This window comes from Nycticebus coucang, chromosome 7, assembly GCF_027406575.1.
Source record: "Nycticebus coucang isolate mNycCou1 chromosome 7, mNycCou1.pri, whole genome shotgun sequence".
NCBI lineage: Eukaryota > Metazoa > Chordata > Mammalia > Primates > Lorisidae > Nycticebus > Nycticebus coucang.
In genome coordinates, this window is record NC_069786.1 from 68,158,367 (window position 1) to 68,177,024 (window position 18,658).

Genomic DNA, 18,658 nt, shown 5'->3' on the forward strand with positions numbered 1-18,658 from the left:
AGGACCTGGGATTGGAGGTGTACGCCACTATACCCGATTAATTTTTCTGTTTTTTTATGGAGACAAGGCTCACTCTTGCTCAGAGGCTCTCAACTCACTGGCTCAAAGCAATTCTCCCTCCCAGAGTGCTATGATTACAGCTGTGAGCCACTGTGCCCAGCCCCAAATTAGTTCTTTTACTTTTTAGTCTGTTTTCTTCTTATAGTCATCCTTTAAAGAAGAGTTTTTTGGTCAGTGAGGAGGATCACCCCTATAATCCTAGCACTCTGGGAGGCCAGGGCAGGAGGATCCCTGAGTTTAGTAGTTCAAGACCAGCATGAATAAGAGAAAGAAAAAAAGAAAAAAAGGAAGGAAGGAAGGAGGGAGGGAGGGAGGGAAAGAAGAAAGGAAGGAAGAAAGGTAGGAAGGTTAGACTGCTGTTGTGTTGCATGCCGATAGGTCCAGCTACTCAGGAGACCTGAGGTAGGAGAATCACTTGAGCCCAGGAGTTTGAGGTTGCTGTGAAGTAGGCTAACACCCTGGCACTCTAGCCCTAGCAACAGAGTGAGACTCTGTCTCAAAAAAAAAAAAAAGAACAACTTTGTATTATTGTGTAAGTCAAACAACCTCTCTGGGCTCATTTTCTTTTACTATTAAATGAGGGAGGATTGACTTCTCAGCATAAGTCAAACATTATCAAAGCTTTTGATTCTGTTGAATATAAAGAATCTTTGACCATGATATTTGGCCTTTTTAAAAAATCATAGACCTTTTTGTTTTGTTTACTTTTTTTGAGACAGAGTCTTACTCCGTTGTCCCCAGCTTGATTGCAGTGGTGTCATTGCTCACAGCAACCCCAGACTCCTGGGCTCCAGCAATCCTCTTATCTCAGCCTCCTGAGTAGCTGGGACTACAACCCACCACCATGCCCAACTCGATTTTCTTTTTCAGTTCTTTTCCTGAACTCCTGAACTCAAGCAATCCACCCACCTCGGCCTCCCAAAACACTAGGATTACAGGCATGAGACACTGTGTCCCGCCCTAAAGTCATAGACCTTTTTGAAAATCTGGGATTTCTGGAAAAATCCACTGCAAAACTCCACTTGTTCTGCATATTTCAGGAAGTTCAGGAACCTCAAGACCATTCATGAAGAGGAGGCTAAAAATCCCCAAGTTTCTAAAAAATTTTACTTTTCTTTGTTTTTAGAAATAATTTATATTTCACATATTCATTTATAATTTTTATATTCTGACTATATTTCTTAACCCATCCCAATTTGACCCATCCCAAAAAGGGGGGGAAAAGGGAGCTAAATCCTACTTGGCCTTTGTCACAATAGAGAAAAAGAATAAAAAGAAAATGAAGGGGGGGGAGAAGGAAGCTTAAGAAGTTTTTAAAATTTGAAATAGAACAGATTTATCTTTTTAAAAGGGGCTGTGTGCGATGGCTCATGTTGTAATCTTAGCGCTCTGGGAAGCCAAGGCAGATGGATCATCTGAGTTCATGGGTTCGAGACCAGCCTGAGCCAGAACAAGACCCTGTCTCTATAAATAGCCAGGCATTGTGGCAGGCACCTGTAGTCCCAGCTACTCAGAGGCTGAGGCAAGAGAATTGTTTGAGACCAAGAGTTTGAGTTTGCTGCAAGCTATGTCACCACGGCACTCTACCGAGGGCAACAAAGTAAGACTCTGTCTAAAAAAAAAAAAAAAAGTGAAACAGGGCCACTGCACTCACTCTAGCCAAGTGCAAGACCCTGTCTCAAAAAACAGTGAACTTTTTAAAAAAAAAGTAAACACTATAAAATTATTAGATTCTCTTCTACCCACTATTGATCTATTCTGCTCTGGCAACTTAAAACTCTTGATTCCACTTGACCACATGAAAATGTCTTTCTTTCTTTCTTTTCCTTCTCTCCCTTCCTTTATTTCTTTATTTATTTTGAGACAGAGTCTCACTCTGGCACCCTGAGTAGAATGCCCTGGCATCATAGATCACAGCAACCTCAAGCTCTTGGGTTCAAGTGATCATCTTGGCTCAGTTTTTTTTTTTTATTTTTTAGTACAGATGGGGTCTTGCTCTTGCTCATGCTGATCTTAAACTCCTGAGCTCAAGCAATCCACCCGCTTTGGCCTCCCAGAATGCTAGGATTACAGACATGAGCTACCACACGCGGCTCAAAATGTCCTACTTTAACAATGCAACTCAGCCCAGGAGAACCACATGAAGCTTCAGGGAAGATACATTACTGAGATGGATTAGAGTAAACAGTCACAAAAAGGAACCATTTAAGAAGATATGTCAGACTAAATTAATAATAAATATCCTGATAATTTCTAAAAGAGCTAAATGTTCCCTTTATTAATTTTGAAGAAGGGATTCTGATTAAGTATAATTAATTTTCATATACCTTATTGTGTAATCATTACTGGAAAACCCTATGATTGAATGTCTACAGTGCCTTCGCAGGTGATTTGACATTTTTAGAGAGTAGACACAAAATGTATATACAGTATTAAGTTTCCCCATACTTGTCATTTATATTCCAAGACATGAAATACTCATTCAACAAAACATCTGTGTGTTGAACACACAGTAAATTTTATATGCTATTGTTTTGTGGAACAATAAAAATGAATACAGTACTAATCCTGGACTCAACTTAGATACCAATCTTTCTACTTTAACTACTACCACCTAACTGGATTTCACTGCATGCAAGTCTTACCCAACTATTTATCTACAGTCTGATTATATTTGTGATGATGGAAATAATTTTTAAAGATTCCTTAGCATCCAGCTTTTGAAGTTTTTCATACAAACACCTCTACAGGCAGAAAAAATAACCTGGCCATAGAAGGTTGGGGATGTAGCTTGAAACTGCTATAACAAGCCAAAATTTTCTTTATCTAATTCATGCAAATATTATATTTGCTCCAAAATACAGCCATAAAAATTTTAATAAAAATAATGGTAGCTTTTCCCTCCTGAGTTGAGTAAACTACACTCTAGTAAGATGTACTTCATTATCTCTGTGACTCTACATACCCCTATACTACCAGGCTAAAAATCCCTCCAATAATGAGAGTCACGAGCCTACAGCCACCCCACTACATCTCCCACAGCAACAAAGCAATACCACGGCCACACCAAAGTACAGTGCAACACAACTACCCCCTGCCACTCCTCCAAATACACACACATATATGACCCTTGATGTTTCATGCCACTCCTGGTCCCTGTCCTGGAATTCTCCTCCCTACTTACCTACTAACAAGCTCCTACTCATCTTGCCAGATTTCATAAACATCACACATCTTCTATTAGTCTGTCCTGACCACTGATAACAGCGTTGACCATGCTTTCATGGGTGCCCTCTGTGTCTCTCTTATATCTATTAGAGTACTTTATCCCAGGAGTATTTTTTTTTCTTTGTTTAGACATCTTCTTTCCCAGTACCCTATGAGTTTCTTCATAAGGCCAGAAATCTCATTTTATTTATGTTTGTATTTTATAAGATTCGATAGTACATAACAAATGAAGCCAGACACTGTGGTCCACACCTGCAATCCCAGCACTCTGGGAGGCTGAGGCAGGTGGTATGCCTGAGCTCACAGGTTCGAGACCAGCCTGAGAAAGTGCGAAACCCCCTCTAAAATATAGCCAGGTATTGTGGCAGGTGCCTGTAGTCCCAGCTACTTGGGAGGCTGAGACAAAACAATCACGTGAGCCCTCTTAAGAGTTTGAGGTTGCTGTAAGCTATGATGCCACAGCACTCTATCGAGTGTGACAAAGTGAGGCTGTCTCAAAAAAAAAGAAAAAAAATAGTACCTGACAAATGGTAATCGATCAACTAATATTCACAAAATAAATTCAGATAAACAAATAAATACCACTCCCCAAACTCTACTCTAGGTTATTTTTCATCATAGCATTTACAGCCTCCTAACATGCTATAGTTTACTTATTTATCATCTTTGTGCAGTTTATTTGCTAATGTAATTCCAGCACCAAGAACAATGCCTAAAACATAGCAGGCACTCAGTATTTATTGAATAAATGAATGAAAAAAACACACTTGGCTATCTGGAACCCATCTGCTCAAATTATTCAATATACAATATGGCTTTTCCCATGTAATTTTTTTTCAAAAAGGAAGAAATGCCAATATCCTTGATAATGGCAGTAAATAATACAATTTTTGTAAATTTTTATATAAAGTTGTGGCTTAATCATAAACTATGTCATTTTTTAAAAAGACCATGAGCCAAAGGCTCATGTCTATAATCCTAGCACTTTGGGAGGCTGATAGATTGGGAAGCAGGTAGATTGCTTGAGATCAGAAGTTGAGACCAGCCTGAACAAAAGTAAGACCCCATCTCTACTAAAAATAGAAAAAAACTTGCCAGGCATTGTAGTGGGCACCTATAGTTCCACCAACTTTGGAGTCTAAGGGTTTGAGCTTATTATGAGATATGACACCATGGCACTCTACCCAGGATGACAGAGTGAGACTCATTCTCAAAAAAAAGAAAAGAATAGAATATGGATCACCAGTTGTGAGGTTTAAGAGTTATGATGGCTCATATTTTGACCTATAAAGTAGAATACTTCCCTGGAAAATTACTATCTTCATATTTTCAAAATACATTTATTTTACAAAAAACCAAGAAACCTGAAGATATTTCTCATTAGATTTCTATACCCCAAAATATGTGATAAAAACATACTTTTTTTTTTTTTGAGACAGAGTGTCACTATGTCACCCTCAGTAGAGTGCTGTGGTGTCCCATCACAGCTCACAGCAACCTCAAACTCTTGGGTTTAAGTGATTCTCTTGCCTCAAGTACCTGGGACTACAGGCACCCATCACAACATCTGGCTATTTTTTTGTTGCAGTCGCCACTGCTGTTTGGCTGGCCCGGGCCAGGTTTGAACCCACCAGCCTTGGTGTTAATTGGCTGGCATCATAATCACTGTGCTATGGGTGCCGAGCTGGTTTCAAAAAATTTTTACTAAGACATTCCAGAACAGGAGTTTTCAGAAAATGCAAAAAGATCCTTACCCATCCTTGGTTTGATCAGCTACTCCTGCCAAGAGCTGCACAATCTTTGGATTGCTATTTGGATCATTATATAATCCAAGGTAGCGTTGAACAAAGTCCTCCGGGGTCATGTAATGTTCTCCATCGACCTCAGTACTGGCATACTAAAAAATAAATAAATGACACATACTGAAAAATTATTATCATTTTGGAGTTAACAAATGTTTTGTGAAAAGTTAAGTTATACGCTAGCATTAAGATCAAAATAAGAATAATAAATGCAGAATTTTCCTCTGGATAGTGAAAAATGAAACACTCTGAGCCTAATTTAAGAACACTACAAAGTACTGATATCTGCTACAACAAGCATGAACCCTAAAACATCAATGCTAAGTGAAAGAAGTCAGATACAAAAGGCCACATATTATGTGATGCCATTTACATGAAACGTCCACAACAGGCAAACCCATAGAATTAGAAAGTGGAATGGTAGATGTCAAGAGCTGGAAAGAGGAGGGAATGAGAGCTAACCACTTACTGACTATGGGGTTTCTCTTTAGGGACAACGAAAATGTTCTGGAATAGGACAGTGCTGATGACCATACAACACTGTAAATATAATTTACAAAATTACTGAATTGCTCACTTTAAAATGGTTAAAATGGTGAATTTTATGTTACATGAACTGTATCTCAATTTAAAAATATATATATAATATGTATACACATATATGTGTGTATATGTCTCATGTATATATAGGTAAGATCAGATATATGAGAAAGACTAAGAAAAATGAAAGGGCAGCCAGGACCTGCAAGAAAATAGCTTCTGTAGACTCCAGAGGCTTCCTGGAAAAGGGGTATATATATATACTTTATAACTTGCCAAACCTCAGAAATATAATGAATGAGAAAGGCATAACAAACATCATAGGTATTCCTTCCAAGTTTCAGTAGCTGGAAAAAAGAAATTATCTTTTATCCCAATAATTTTTTAAATAAAATAATAATTATACCTGCATCAAAGAAACGCCTCATTATTTCAAGGGTTTTATACACTATGGCATTATTGAACATGAACTACCAAAGCCCTCCTCTTTGATTTGTACCAGATCAATTTATTTAGTTACTTCAGTAAACTAATGAGGCAGTAAGATCAGAAAATTTCCCAGAACTGAAAAATACAAGGGCTCACTAAATGTTAAGTAAATAACTAAAACAGACACATACCCACACTAGGGCCTAGCTCATCATCATAAAATTGCAGAACATCAGAGTAAAAAGAAAATTCTTAAAGTTTTCAGAGAGAAAAACTAGGTCACGTATGCTTCTCAACAGCTGGAAGCTTGCAAAGATGGAGTAAGGCCTTGAAAATTCTGAAAGAAATTCTTTCCAACCTGAAATTCTAAACTGAGCCAAACTTTCAATCGAATATAAGGTTAAAAGTATTTTGAGTACCTTTTTTTTTTTTTTCTCCTCTCATGTATCCTAGGAAGCTACGGGGGGGTGGGGGGGGCAATTTTTTTTAAAGATGGAATGAATGAAATAAAAGGAAGATGTGGGATCCAGAGCACAGGTGATTCAACCCAGAGAAGTGGCTAAAGGAAATTTTAGAACAACTGCTGCTGTGATCTCTACAACACCTCATCCTGATGAGGATATAGAAGGCTTCAGGAAACAAAGCTATTGGGGAGAATGGAATTTCAGGTTATCCAAGGCATTTGACTATGTGGAAAGTAACACTGGGAGGAAACTTTAGGGACAATGAAAATGTGCTGGAATAGGATAGGGGTGATGACCATACAATGGTCCCTAATGTGTGGGTGGGGACTCATGTATATATGAGAAAGTCTTTCCTCCAATGTCACCTTCAAAATGAGACCTACCCTTAACACCCTATTTAATAGCATAACTCACACCTGTATGGATATATTACCCAATCCTCCTTTTGCTGCTCTGCTTTATCCCCTAGCATCTATCACCTTCTAACATATTTTATATTTTACTTATGTTTATTGTCTCTCAACTAGATTATGTCACAAGGGAAAGACTCTTCATCTAGTTTGTTTAATAATGTACCCTAGGCATCAAGACTAATTCCTGGCACACAGTGGGCAGTAAATATCTGTTAAATTAATTGGTTATAGTGTAGCAGCCCATATAGCCTATGGCTAGGAGTGAGAGTTATAAGAAACACCTGTAGCTCAGTAATGGCACGCCTTGGTGAAAAGGGCGTGTAGAGGGATTTAGCTCTGCTAATAAGCATGAGAGCTCCGAGATGAGAGCATTGGTGAATTGGTAGTCTCTAAACCTGTGGTGTTAAGAGGCACGAGATCAATTAAGATGGAGGAGAGTCCCAGACCGGCTTACTCTCGCTCTGTCACTTCTGCCTATAGAACGCCAGCGGGGCATCTCTCTGCTGAAGATCACTAAGCTCTGGGCGGCGCCTGTGGCTCAGTGAGTAGGGCGCCGGCCCCATATGCCGAGGGTGGCGGGTTCAAGCCCAGCCCCGGCCAAACTGCAACAAAAAAATAGCCGGGCGTTGTGGCGGGCGCCTGTAGTCCCAGCTGCTCGGGAGGCTGAGGCAAGAGAATCGCGTAAGCCCAAGAGTTAGAGGTTGCTGTGAGCCGTGTGACGCCACGGCACTCTACCCGAGGGCGGTACAGTGAGACTCTGTCTCTACAAAAAAAAAAAAAAAAAAAAAAAAAGATCACTAAGCTCTGCTAAAGACTAAGATCTAGCTTTCTAAGAAGACTGCTTTACTCTCTCACAGTGTCTCTCTCTCTTCCTTCAGCTAAGGTAAATAGCCCTCAGGCACCTAAGAGCAATTGTTCTTGAGCGAGATAACAGCAAAACAGCCTGCCTCTAGAACACAGCCAGAAAGGCTGCGACCAGAGACCAACCATTCCTAGGCCCTGATAAGTGGTGTCGGGACCCAACAGTATAGGTATACAACTAACTAGACAAATGAAAAGTCTGGCAATTTTTAACTTTATGAAGAAGTATTTTTGTTGTATAAAAATAGAAAATATTATAATAATGCTTGGCTCAAAATGAACAGTATTTATAATAATATGAATACTAAGTATTAATTTTTTTAAATTACAAATAAATTGACAGTAATCAAAGGAGAAGAATGGGGGAGGAAAAGAACAGCACAGAAATGTAAAAGGAAATACCAAAATAAATTGATAAAAGGGTTATAAGTGGTTGCTTCTGGGAACCAAGATGGGAAGAAGGATCAGGGCAAAGGACTGTTGATTTGCTCTTTGGTTAAGTATTGCAAATGTCTGCATTTGTGAATCTGACTAAGCTAATCCTTTTCAACAAGAGGACTGAATCAGAAATGTTTCCTTTGTCTTATTCTGCAAAACACCACAGAGGCTACCACCTCAAGTGCTTTATCAGCCTGAATAAGAAGTAGCCCAAGGTGTACTTTTTTTTTTTTTGACTAATTGATGCCATCAATAACACTCAAGGAACATCACCCCAAAATAAAGTCATGTTTCTGTACATGACCATAAAAGCCCCCAAAGGGGTCCTGAGTTTTAAATCTTAGCTCTACCACTAACCTACTATGAGTCCTTAGACAAGTCCATTCTCTTTCCAAGTGACATACATTCTCTTCAAATGTATGACCTATTTCATACATCTATAAAATGAAGATAAAATAGTCTCTGAGGTTTCAAAACAGTAAGTATATAAACATAGGATGAAGAAAAAGCAAATTGTGTTGTATGAAAGGAGGGTTAGCACTCCCCTTGACAAGGATGGAAGAGGCCCTTGGGCCTGACAACACCCATACGGTTAAGGCATTGCCATCTACTTTGTGGCATCTAACCATTGTTTTGTGTTTTTTTTTTTTTTATGCAGCCTTAAAAAAAGATGGAGAGGGTGGCACCCTGGCCAAAAACTGCAAAAAAAAAAAAAAAAAAAAAGGATGGAGATTTTACCTCTTTCATGTTTATATGGATGGAGCTGAAACATATTCTTTTTAGCAAAGAATCTTAAGAATGGAAGAAAAGGTACCCAATGTACTCAGCCCTACTATGAAACCAAGTTATAAGTTTCATATGAAAGCTATAATCCAATTATAGCCTGAGAATATGGGGAAAGGGGATAGGGTGGGGAGGGGAGGGAGGAGGAAAAGTGGAGGGAGGGTAATTGGTGGGACCACAACTACGGTGCATCTTACAAGGGTACATGTGAAATTTACTAAATGTAGAATATAAATGTCTTAATAACTAAGAAAATGCCGTGAAGGCTATGTTAATCAGTTTGATGAAAGTATTTCAAATTGTATATAAAACCAGCACATTGTACCCCACGATTCCATTAATGTATACAGCTATAATTTAATAATAAAAAAAAAGTTGAAAGCAGGCCATTTCAAAAAAGGAAGAAAGAAAAGAAAAAGCAAATTGCAAGGCAGTGATACTAATAGTCAGTGGACTCTACCAATTCCTGTCAATTGCTTCTAACTAGAATTTAAAGGAGACTGACAAGTCCAATGATAACTGGAATATGAGTCCCAAATAATAGAATAAGAAATGTACTATAGGAACCAAAAAGAAATCCATTCATTCTAAGGACTGGTAGGATGGGGCTGGGGTGAGGAAGGACAAAGTAACATCCAGGATAGCCCTTGAAAGTTACATCCAATTTCAACTGCAAGTGGAGAGAAAGGGTATTTGAAGCTAACCACCCCCACACCCCCAAAAAAAACCCCAATGTGAACAAACACAGAATTAATAAAACACTTTTTTTCTTTTTGGGGGGAGGGATTACTTAGAGAAGAAAATGGTTATAGGGAGTACATAAAGATTTGTATTAGAAGGTAAAGCTGAAAGGGCAGTTTGAGACCAGATGATAGAAGACTTTAAATATTAAACTGAATAGTCTAAACTGGTGGGAGGGAACCTGTGGGCTCAAGACCACACATGTGGCCCTCTAGATCCCCAAGCATGGCTCCTCCACCAAATCCAAACTTCACAGAACAAATCCCTTTATTAAAAGGATTTGTTCTGCAATGTTTAGATTCACTCAAAAGACTGCACTCAAGGATACAACCCCAGGGTGGGAGGTTCTAACTTTATTCCACAAGCTGGGAAATACCACTAAAAATTTTAGGGGAGGAGAAAGACATGCTCTGACCTCTGCTCTTCTCGATGGCAATGTGAAAGATGGGTGGAGAAGAGAGGAATTGAGGGGCAATGCAACCAAGTAGTGGCTATGGCAAAGAAATGAATGAAAGACGTTGAGGCTGGAACCAAGATGTTGGGGGAGTGAAAAGGAAAAAACAAAGGGTATGTTTACCCATTGCCAATGGCTCTTATCCTATTATTTTAATAGCACTGCATTTATACCACTCAAAATTTGGAAAGTACACAATATAACACTGAAAAGTCTTCCTCCCACCTATGCCCTCAGTCACTCAGTTCCCCACCCAAGGCAACAATTTCTTAAATATCCTTCTACAGATGTTTTATCATAAACAAATAAATTATGTACATACACTAATATATATATCCATATATGTGTGTTATATATAATAATAGCCAACTATTTTAAATTGCACACAAACTTTATGAAATTCTTATCCATTTCTTTTTTACACAAATGAAAACATGCTATTTATACTGTACTGTACATCTGGCTTTTTAAAAATTCAGCCCTTTTGCGGCGCCTGTGGCTCAGTCCATAGGGCGCCAGCCCCATATACCGAGTGTGGCGTGTTCAAACCCGGCCCCAGCCAAACTGCAACCAAAAAAAAAATAGCCGGGCGTTGTGGCGGGCGCCTGTAGTCCCAGCTACTCGGGAGGCTGAGGCAAGAGAATCGCTTAAGCCCAGGAGTTGGAGGTTGCTGTGAGCTGTGTGAGGCCACGGCACTCTACCGAGGGCCATAAAGTGAGACTCTGTCTCTACAAAAAAAAAAAAAAAAAAAAATTCAGCCCTTTTGAAAAGCAATTTAGCAATATATAGGTACACACATGCAAGTATACATATATATCATATATAAAGAACCAGGCTGGGCATGGTAGCTCACGCCTATAATCTTAGCACTTTGGGAAGCCCAGGCAGGAGGATTTCTTGAGGCCAGGAGTTGGAGACCAGCCTGAACAAGAGTGAGACCCTGGCTCTACAAAAAATAGAAAAAAATTAGCCAAGGCTGGTACCATGCTTATAGTCCCAGCTACTCAGGAGGCTAAGGCAGGAGATCTCTTGAGGCCAGGAGTTGCAGACCATCCTGAGCAAGAGTGAGACCCTGGCTCTACAAAAAATAGAAAAAAAATTAGCCAAGGCTGATAATATGCCTATAGTCCCAGCTACTCAGGAGGCTGAGGCAGGAGGATGTCATCCCAGGGTATTCCTGGTTACAGTAAGCACTGCACTCTAGCCCAAGCAACAGTGACTCTGTCTCAAAAACAAAAACAGGCTGGGTGCCTGCAGCTCAGTAGTTAGGACACAGCCACATGTTCCAGGGCTGGTGGGTTTAAACCCCACCCAGGGCCTGCTAAACAAACAAAAAAAAAAGCCAGGCATTGTAGTGGGTGCCTGTAGTCCCAGTTACTGGGGAGGCTGAGGCAAGAGAATCGCTTGAGCCCAAGAGTTTGAAGTTGCTATAAGCTATGACTCCACAGCACTCTACTGAGGGTGACAAAGTGAGGCGCCTGTGCTCAGTGAGTAGGGCGCTGGCCCCATATACTGAGGGTGGTGGGTTCAAACCCAGCTGCGGCCAAACTGCAAAAAAAAATAGCCAGATGTAGTGGCAGGCACCTGTAATCCCAGCTACTCGGGAGGCTGAGACAAGAGAATAGCCTAATAAGCACAAGGATTTGGAGGTTGCTATGAGCTGTGACACCACAGCACTTTACTGAGGGTTAATAAGTGAAACTCTCAAAAAAAAAAATTTTTTTTTTAAAGTGCTCACATATTTTGACAAGAAAGGCTGGGCCTGTCTCCTATGAAAAATTAAAAAGAAAAGGAAAAATTAAGCACAAAACATAAAATAAGAAAATACTAGAAAGATGGAGTTATGGTTATCTCTCTCTTCACAATTGTTTGTGTTGCTGTCTTTAATTAGCAGATGACAAAACAGTGGGGAAGAGAACATGAAAACATTTCAGAGTTAATATAACAAAATTTGACAACTAATTGTCCATTGCTTTTTTCCACAGAGATGTCTATTCTCTAAAACCTGAATTTGATCTCCAGGACTACTACCACTAAATATAACACATAGACACACACAAAATAAGAGTACACTGTATGTGTGTAATCACCAAGTATTTCACAACATTCTTGACTTTACAGCTCTCAGGAAATAGAGCAGCTTTAACACAAACCACCAAGGACAGAGCAGCCAACAAGAAAAACAAATGAATGCTTTAATTGGCATGTACTGAAACAGGCTTTGCCAGTATCTGTTATAAATGATGCCAGAGAACCACTTACCCCAAGGTATTTTGCGTTTTCCTCAGCTCTCTTAGTCTACTTTAACTTGATTTTAACTGAAAGACAGTGTTTTGCTCAGAGGGAAAAAAACTCAAGTCTTCTCATCCACAAGGAGTCAGTACTTGACTTCTACAGGAGACAGTTAACTAATTAATTCATTAAATGAGAGACAATTACTTGGCAATTTCAGGAAGCCTGCTGCCTGAACAAACAGAACCAAAGAGAGAGTTCAGAACTGAAACTAGAATCTACCCAAAGTCAGTCAAAAATGCTAAAATAAGTATTTCTGCTAAAAGAGAAAAGCTGCTACCTCAAAAATTGGTGATATATTTAAATCAAAAGTATTTTTTTTACAAACTTTTAAAATAATAACAACCCACTTAATGTTTCCTCTTATAATTGATTGGGTAAAATGTTTAACAATGTTAACAAATTTTTTTAAAAAGTAAACATGACCTAGGGTAACACAAAAAGTAACATGGGGCGGCACCTGTGGATCAAAGGAGTAGGGCACTGGCCCCATATGCCAGAGGTGGCGGGTTTAAACCCAGCCCTGGCCAAAAAAAAACCTGCAAAAAAAAATTACATGGCCTACACTAAAAATAAAAAAATGTTTAATGGCCTTATTGAGTGAGGCCTGTTTCTTTCTGCTAATCAAAATGGCTTGAGTGTTTATGCTAAAAATGATAAAAAGCAGTTTAAAAAAAGTTTTGGGTCTCTCAGACTAACACGTATGCTAATGATCTAATATATCACATGATTCAGTAGTTTCATGATATTTCCATTTCGTTTCTATATTTTCAAAGGGTGAATTAAAATGACTTTAAATGAAATTAACCAAATATGATCTCCATTCTGAATGGCCAGGAGGCAGTGGCTCAGCCTGTAATCCTAGTACTCCAGGAGGCCCAGGCAAGTCGACTGCTTGAGCTCAGGAGTTCAAGACCAGCCTGCGCTACAGCAAGACCCAGTCTCTAAAAAATAGCTGGGTGTTGTGGCAGACATCTGTAGTCTCAGCTACTTGACAGGCTGAAGCAAGAGAATTGCTTGAGCCCAAGAGTTTGAGGTTGCTGTGAGCTATGACACCATAGCACTCTACCGAGGGCAACAAAATGAGATACCAAAAATTATCTCCATTCTACAACTTCAGAGTTAATCATTTGCCATTTCAAAGATGTCTTTTAAGCAGTTGTAAATCCCTCTTGGGCAAAAAGTCAAGGACACATGAAAGACACTGAGCTGAAGTAGCTGAAAGTATCTGAACAAAAGTAGGTGGTCTACTTTCCTGATTAAACTTTTTCCAAACCCAATTCAAGTATTTAAAAGGTACACATAGCTCTGACATTTACAGAGACATTTAAATTTATATTGAATACAGTGCACATGTGCTTGAAAGAGCCTTGGCATTCTGAAGATTGAGAAATAAATCTTACAAGAGATTAGGATCTCAAACATTTATTGTCTGTAAAAGATGGTGGTGTTTCAATATAGACAGACGTTATAATTACACTGAACTATCTCTAGTTCTAAATGAGATTATGCCATCTAGAAATATTTTGCCTACCAAGCCAACAGATCAAGATCTCAAGGCCTCAACCGACTGAAGTAAATTGGATAGTAGTAATTCCTGGGCAATTTACCAAGCTTAACCTTAAGTGACCTTTAGAATGAGTATGATCTATATTACCATATTAACTATACATTTCAAAAAGCTCACACACAACCCTAAATATCCACTAAGAAAAAAAAAGATTAACTTAAAACTCAATGACTTGAATGAATTAAAAAACCCAAATAGTAAATGATACAAATTACTTGTTTAAATAACTTAGGTTCATAAACAGATGCTTTGATGTTTTATATTCTAAAAGATATTTCAGAGACTACAAAGGAAAATTCTGATGTGTTGTGACTAAAAAACTGGTTACTTATTGTTCTTACTGGGTTTTTTGGAGAGGGGGTCACCCTTTGTCACCTGGGCTTGAGTGCATGGCATCTAGCTAGCTCACAGCAACCTCAAATTCCAGGGCTTGAGTGGTCCCCCCGCCTCAGCCTCCCAAGTAGCTGGGACTACAAGTGCATGCTACCACACCCAGCTAATTTTTTCTAGTTTTTGTAGAAATAGGGTCTCACTCTTGCTCAGCCTGGTTTCTAGCAATCCTCCCACCTCAGCCTTCAAAGTGCTAGAATTACAGGCGTGAGCTATGTGCCCAGCCCAAAAACTATAATCCTAGCAATCTAGAAGGCTGAGGTGGATGGATTGCCTGAGCTCAGGAATTTGAGACTAGCCTGAGCAAGAGTAGGGAGACCCCCATCTCTAAATACAGGCAGGCATTGTGGTGGGCGCCTGTAGTCCCAGCTCTTGTAGAGGCTGAGGTAAGAGGATCGCTTCAGCCAGGGAGTTTGAGGTTGCTTTGAGCTATGATTCCATGGCACTCTACCAAGGGCAACAAAATGAGACTCGGTCTCAAAAAATAAATAGATAATAAAAATAAAAAATTATGCAGTATATCAAGATGAAGGATATTTCTTTTCAAGTATGCACATCAAAACTAAAGCAATATATCTGGAAACACTACTTTTTAAGCCAGAACCTAAGGAGATCAAATCTTTCAGGTTATTCTGTATTCAATGTAAAACTATCTGCTGGGCACCAGGCCTGGTACTGGGGACACAAAGATCAGCAAGACACAGTTCCTGCTGTCAAGCAGCTCAGAAAACTTGGGCTGTAAACCAGAGCCATTAACTCACTGAGACTTTTTAGGCAAAACATGCAGCTTCTCTGATCCTCTTCTCTAACAAGGAGTTACAGGAAAATAATTGTAATGTGATGAGGCAAAAACAGAATATTGAACACCGAAGTATTGGAAATTACAAAAAACATGTGTATACTGAAGTAGTTATTGTAAAATACTTAGAAACAGAAAAGCACATGATCCCAGTTTCCCTCCTTGCTTATTCGATCTTCCTGCTTTTGCCCAAACATGAAGGAGTTATTGTTCTAACTCTCTGACTCTCCCCAAACCAAGGTTTCCTTGGGGTTGGCTTCTAGTATTCCTGGGCTCACCACAAGATCAGTCCTGACTGGCCTAGGCAGCTTCATTCTGCTTATCTAACATGTGGCAGTAATATGAGTCAAAACAAACTGTTCCTCCGTGACTTTGTTCCAATTGAGATGAACTGACATTTTCAGATCTTAACATGCTTTCAATTTCAGTACCTCAAATGACAATGTCAGAGTTCAGTAATTACAGATAAAAGCATTTCCCACGTGAATTATGTGAACACTGGAAGACGCTAATATGTAGTAAGTTAAAAGCCTAGAACATGAAGTTAATCCTCTTCCTGTCCTTCACTGCTACTTCCTACTGAAGCCAAATTTAGCCAGGAATTCGTGCCCTTTCACTATACGAGCGTACTGCATAAGAAGCAAAGACCACAGCAGATCTGTCATACAAATAGGGCATGAATCCCTGTTGTAAGAGTATAATGTATAATTCACCTTATTTTAGTATATTGCCTCAATTAGAATGAGAGTATTCTATCATAAATAATACTTCAATGAGGAAAAAATGTTAAACATATATGGCAAATTGACTTTTTAATTTTAACTTTATTAAGTCATATTAATTTTTTAAAACAGAGATTTTAATTGGTAATGTAAAATTTTTCTGATATGACTAAAACCAACTACATGTGCATTAGAGAAAAGCTATTTAATACAACTAATTTTAATTGGTACTTTCAGTTGCATATTTTGCATAAAATAGAAACAATCTTTTATTGATTTTGCTATGAAAATTCTTTAGAACTCTACCTTTCTATTCAGATTGCTTCCATGAAATGCTTATTTTTCTTTTTGCTTTAATGCATCACTGTCCATTATAGCAAGTCCTACTGTCAATTATTGAATAATACAATTCCTAACAGAGAAGGGAGGTACAAGATCCTTACTAATCACTGAAATCAAGTTACCACAATAAACCAGATCCACCAAGACACTTTTCCCTCAATATGGCCAAAAATCTTGGACATAAAATAATGATCCCAGAGAACATAATAAATGGAACTATAATATAATGCTTCCCAGGACAGATTAAGTTGAATAATTAATTTGCATTGTTCCTTAAATAAATACTTTCGTCTCTTGGTTCAAGAAATGATGGGAGCATACAAGGACCAAACATATGATAAGCCTGGGCTAATCAGTCTCCTTGACAATCAAGATGCAGTTCCTAGGGGGACAGAAGACATTAACATTGATAAGACTTGATTAAATATCAAGATTTTTGCAATAGAGAAATACGAACCTTTATCCTGGTAGGGACCAAAGGGTATTAAAAGTTCTAAGAGACAGATCAGCCAAATTCAATGTGTGTGACCCTGGTTTGGATCTTGGTTTTAATGAAGGTACTTTTAAAAATTATGAAACAATCAGGAAAATTTCAACATTGAATAGAAATTGATGATGATAAGGAATTTTTTAGGTGTAATGCTATTACAGTTTGGTTGCTTTCAGAGTCTTTATTTTGTTGAGATATACAGGGTATCCATTAAGTTTTTGTGCAATTTAAAATGTGAAACTATTTTAAATTGCACAAATGTAATTGCACAAATTTAAAATGTGAAACTATTTTAAATTGCACACAAACTTTATGGACCTGAAATATTTATGGATGCAGCCATATGATCTCCGAGAACCACTTAAAAATAAGCCAGAGCAACTGTGATGCAGATAAGGAAGATAAACCATGATACTTGGAGAAGCTAACTGACAGGTATATGGTGATTCATTATACTCTTTCTCTAGATTTGTATGTGTTTGAAATTTCCCATAATAAAGTTTTTTTAAGGCTACAGAAAAATAATAAAATGATTCTGTATGTGTTAACATACTTGTACCTCCAAATAATATTAAGTAAAAAAGGCAAGTTGCATTATATAAAGCAAGGCTCTTCTGTTTACTGCAAAACTGTGAGCAAGTTACTTAATTTTTCTGTGGCTCAGTTTCCTCACCTATAAAATGGGAATACTAATAGTACCTACCTAACAGAATTGTTCTGAGGATTAAATATGATGATTTATATAAAACACTTATTAATAAGATAGTGTCTGATATATAACAGTGACTCAATAAGCATTAGTTATTTATATTTGCAAACCACAAAATCCTGTATTTTCTTTTCTCTGACAGTGTTTTCTCTGACAGTCTCACTGTGTCATCCTTGATAGAGTGCCATAATGTCACAGCTCACAGCAACCTCAAACTCTTAAACTCAAGTGATTCTCTGTCTCTCTCTCTCTTTTTTTTTAAGAGATAGTCTCACTTTGTTGCCCTCGGTAGAGTGCTGTGGCGTCACAGCTCACAGCAACCTCCAGCTCTTGGGCTTAGGCGATTCTCATGCCTCAGCCTCCCGAGTAGCTGGGACTATAGCCACCCACCACAACGCCCGGCTATTTTTTGTTGCAGTTTGGCCAGGGCTGGGTTTGAACCCACCACCCTCGGCATATGGGGCCAGCGCCCTACTCACTGTGCCACAGGCACCTCCCTCAAGCAATTCTCTTGCCTTAGCCTCCCTGGTAGCTGAGACTACAGGCACCACCACAATAACCAGCTATATTTTTTTGTTGTTGCTTAGTAGGCCCAGGCTGAGTTTGAACCCACCAGCCCCGGGGCATGTGGCTGGCCCCCTGACCACTGAACTATGGGCGCCAAGCCAAAACCCTGTGTTTTCTAAGTAAACATATGGAAAAAGATCAGAAAGAACTACAACCAAGAACAGTGGTTACCTCTTAGATATCTGAGAGAAATATTGAGATTTGTGGCAGAGTTCAGAAAGGACTTCAAACATCCAGCCTTATACAGCTCACACCTGTAACCCTAGCACTCTGGGAGACCAAGGAGGGTAGATTGCTTGAGCCTATGAGTTTGAGACCAGCCTGAGCAAAAGCAAGACCCCGTCTCTACTAAAAAGAAAAACTGAGTTAAGAGGATTGCTTGAGTATGAGTTGGAGGTTGCTGTGAGCTATGATGCCATCGCACTCTACCCAGGGTGACAGCTTGAGACTCTTGTCTCAAAAAAAAAAAAAAAAAATGCATTCATGTCTGTGTAACGTAAGTGGCTCTAGGCTATGATTCCTTTAAGAACAGGTATGCCTTATTTATCCTCATACCTCTAGTAC

The 18,658-nt window shown here is 38.9% G+C and overlaps 1 protein-coding gene and 1 non-coding gene across 7 annotated transcripts in view; one reads left to right on the plus strand and one right to left on the minus strand.

The window, feature by feature from the left end:
- The window catches only part of SLC25A12 (solute carrier family 25 member 12), a 302,640-nt gene that overhangs the window by 74,044 nt on the left and 209,938 nt on the right, over positions 1–18,658 (minus strand). For 5 of the 6 annotated variants that reach the window (XM_053596493.1, XM_053596495.1, XM_053596496.1 and 2 more), the window contains exon 3: positions 5,043–5,185. In XM_053596493.1, the coding sequence (XP_053452468.1) occupies positions 5,043–5,185 (143 nt within the window). Of the gene's footprint in view, positions 1–5,042; positions 5,186–12,475; positions 12,532–18,658 lie in introns of those variants that run through there. The other variant, XM_053596498.1, reaches the window with a different exon arrangement.
- Positions 8,751–8,872, plus strand: LOC128591086 (U6atac minor spliceosomal RNA). Its single transcript, XR_008381518.1, has one exon. It is a non-coding gene; the product is annotated as a U6atac minor spliceosomal RNA (small nuclear RNA).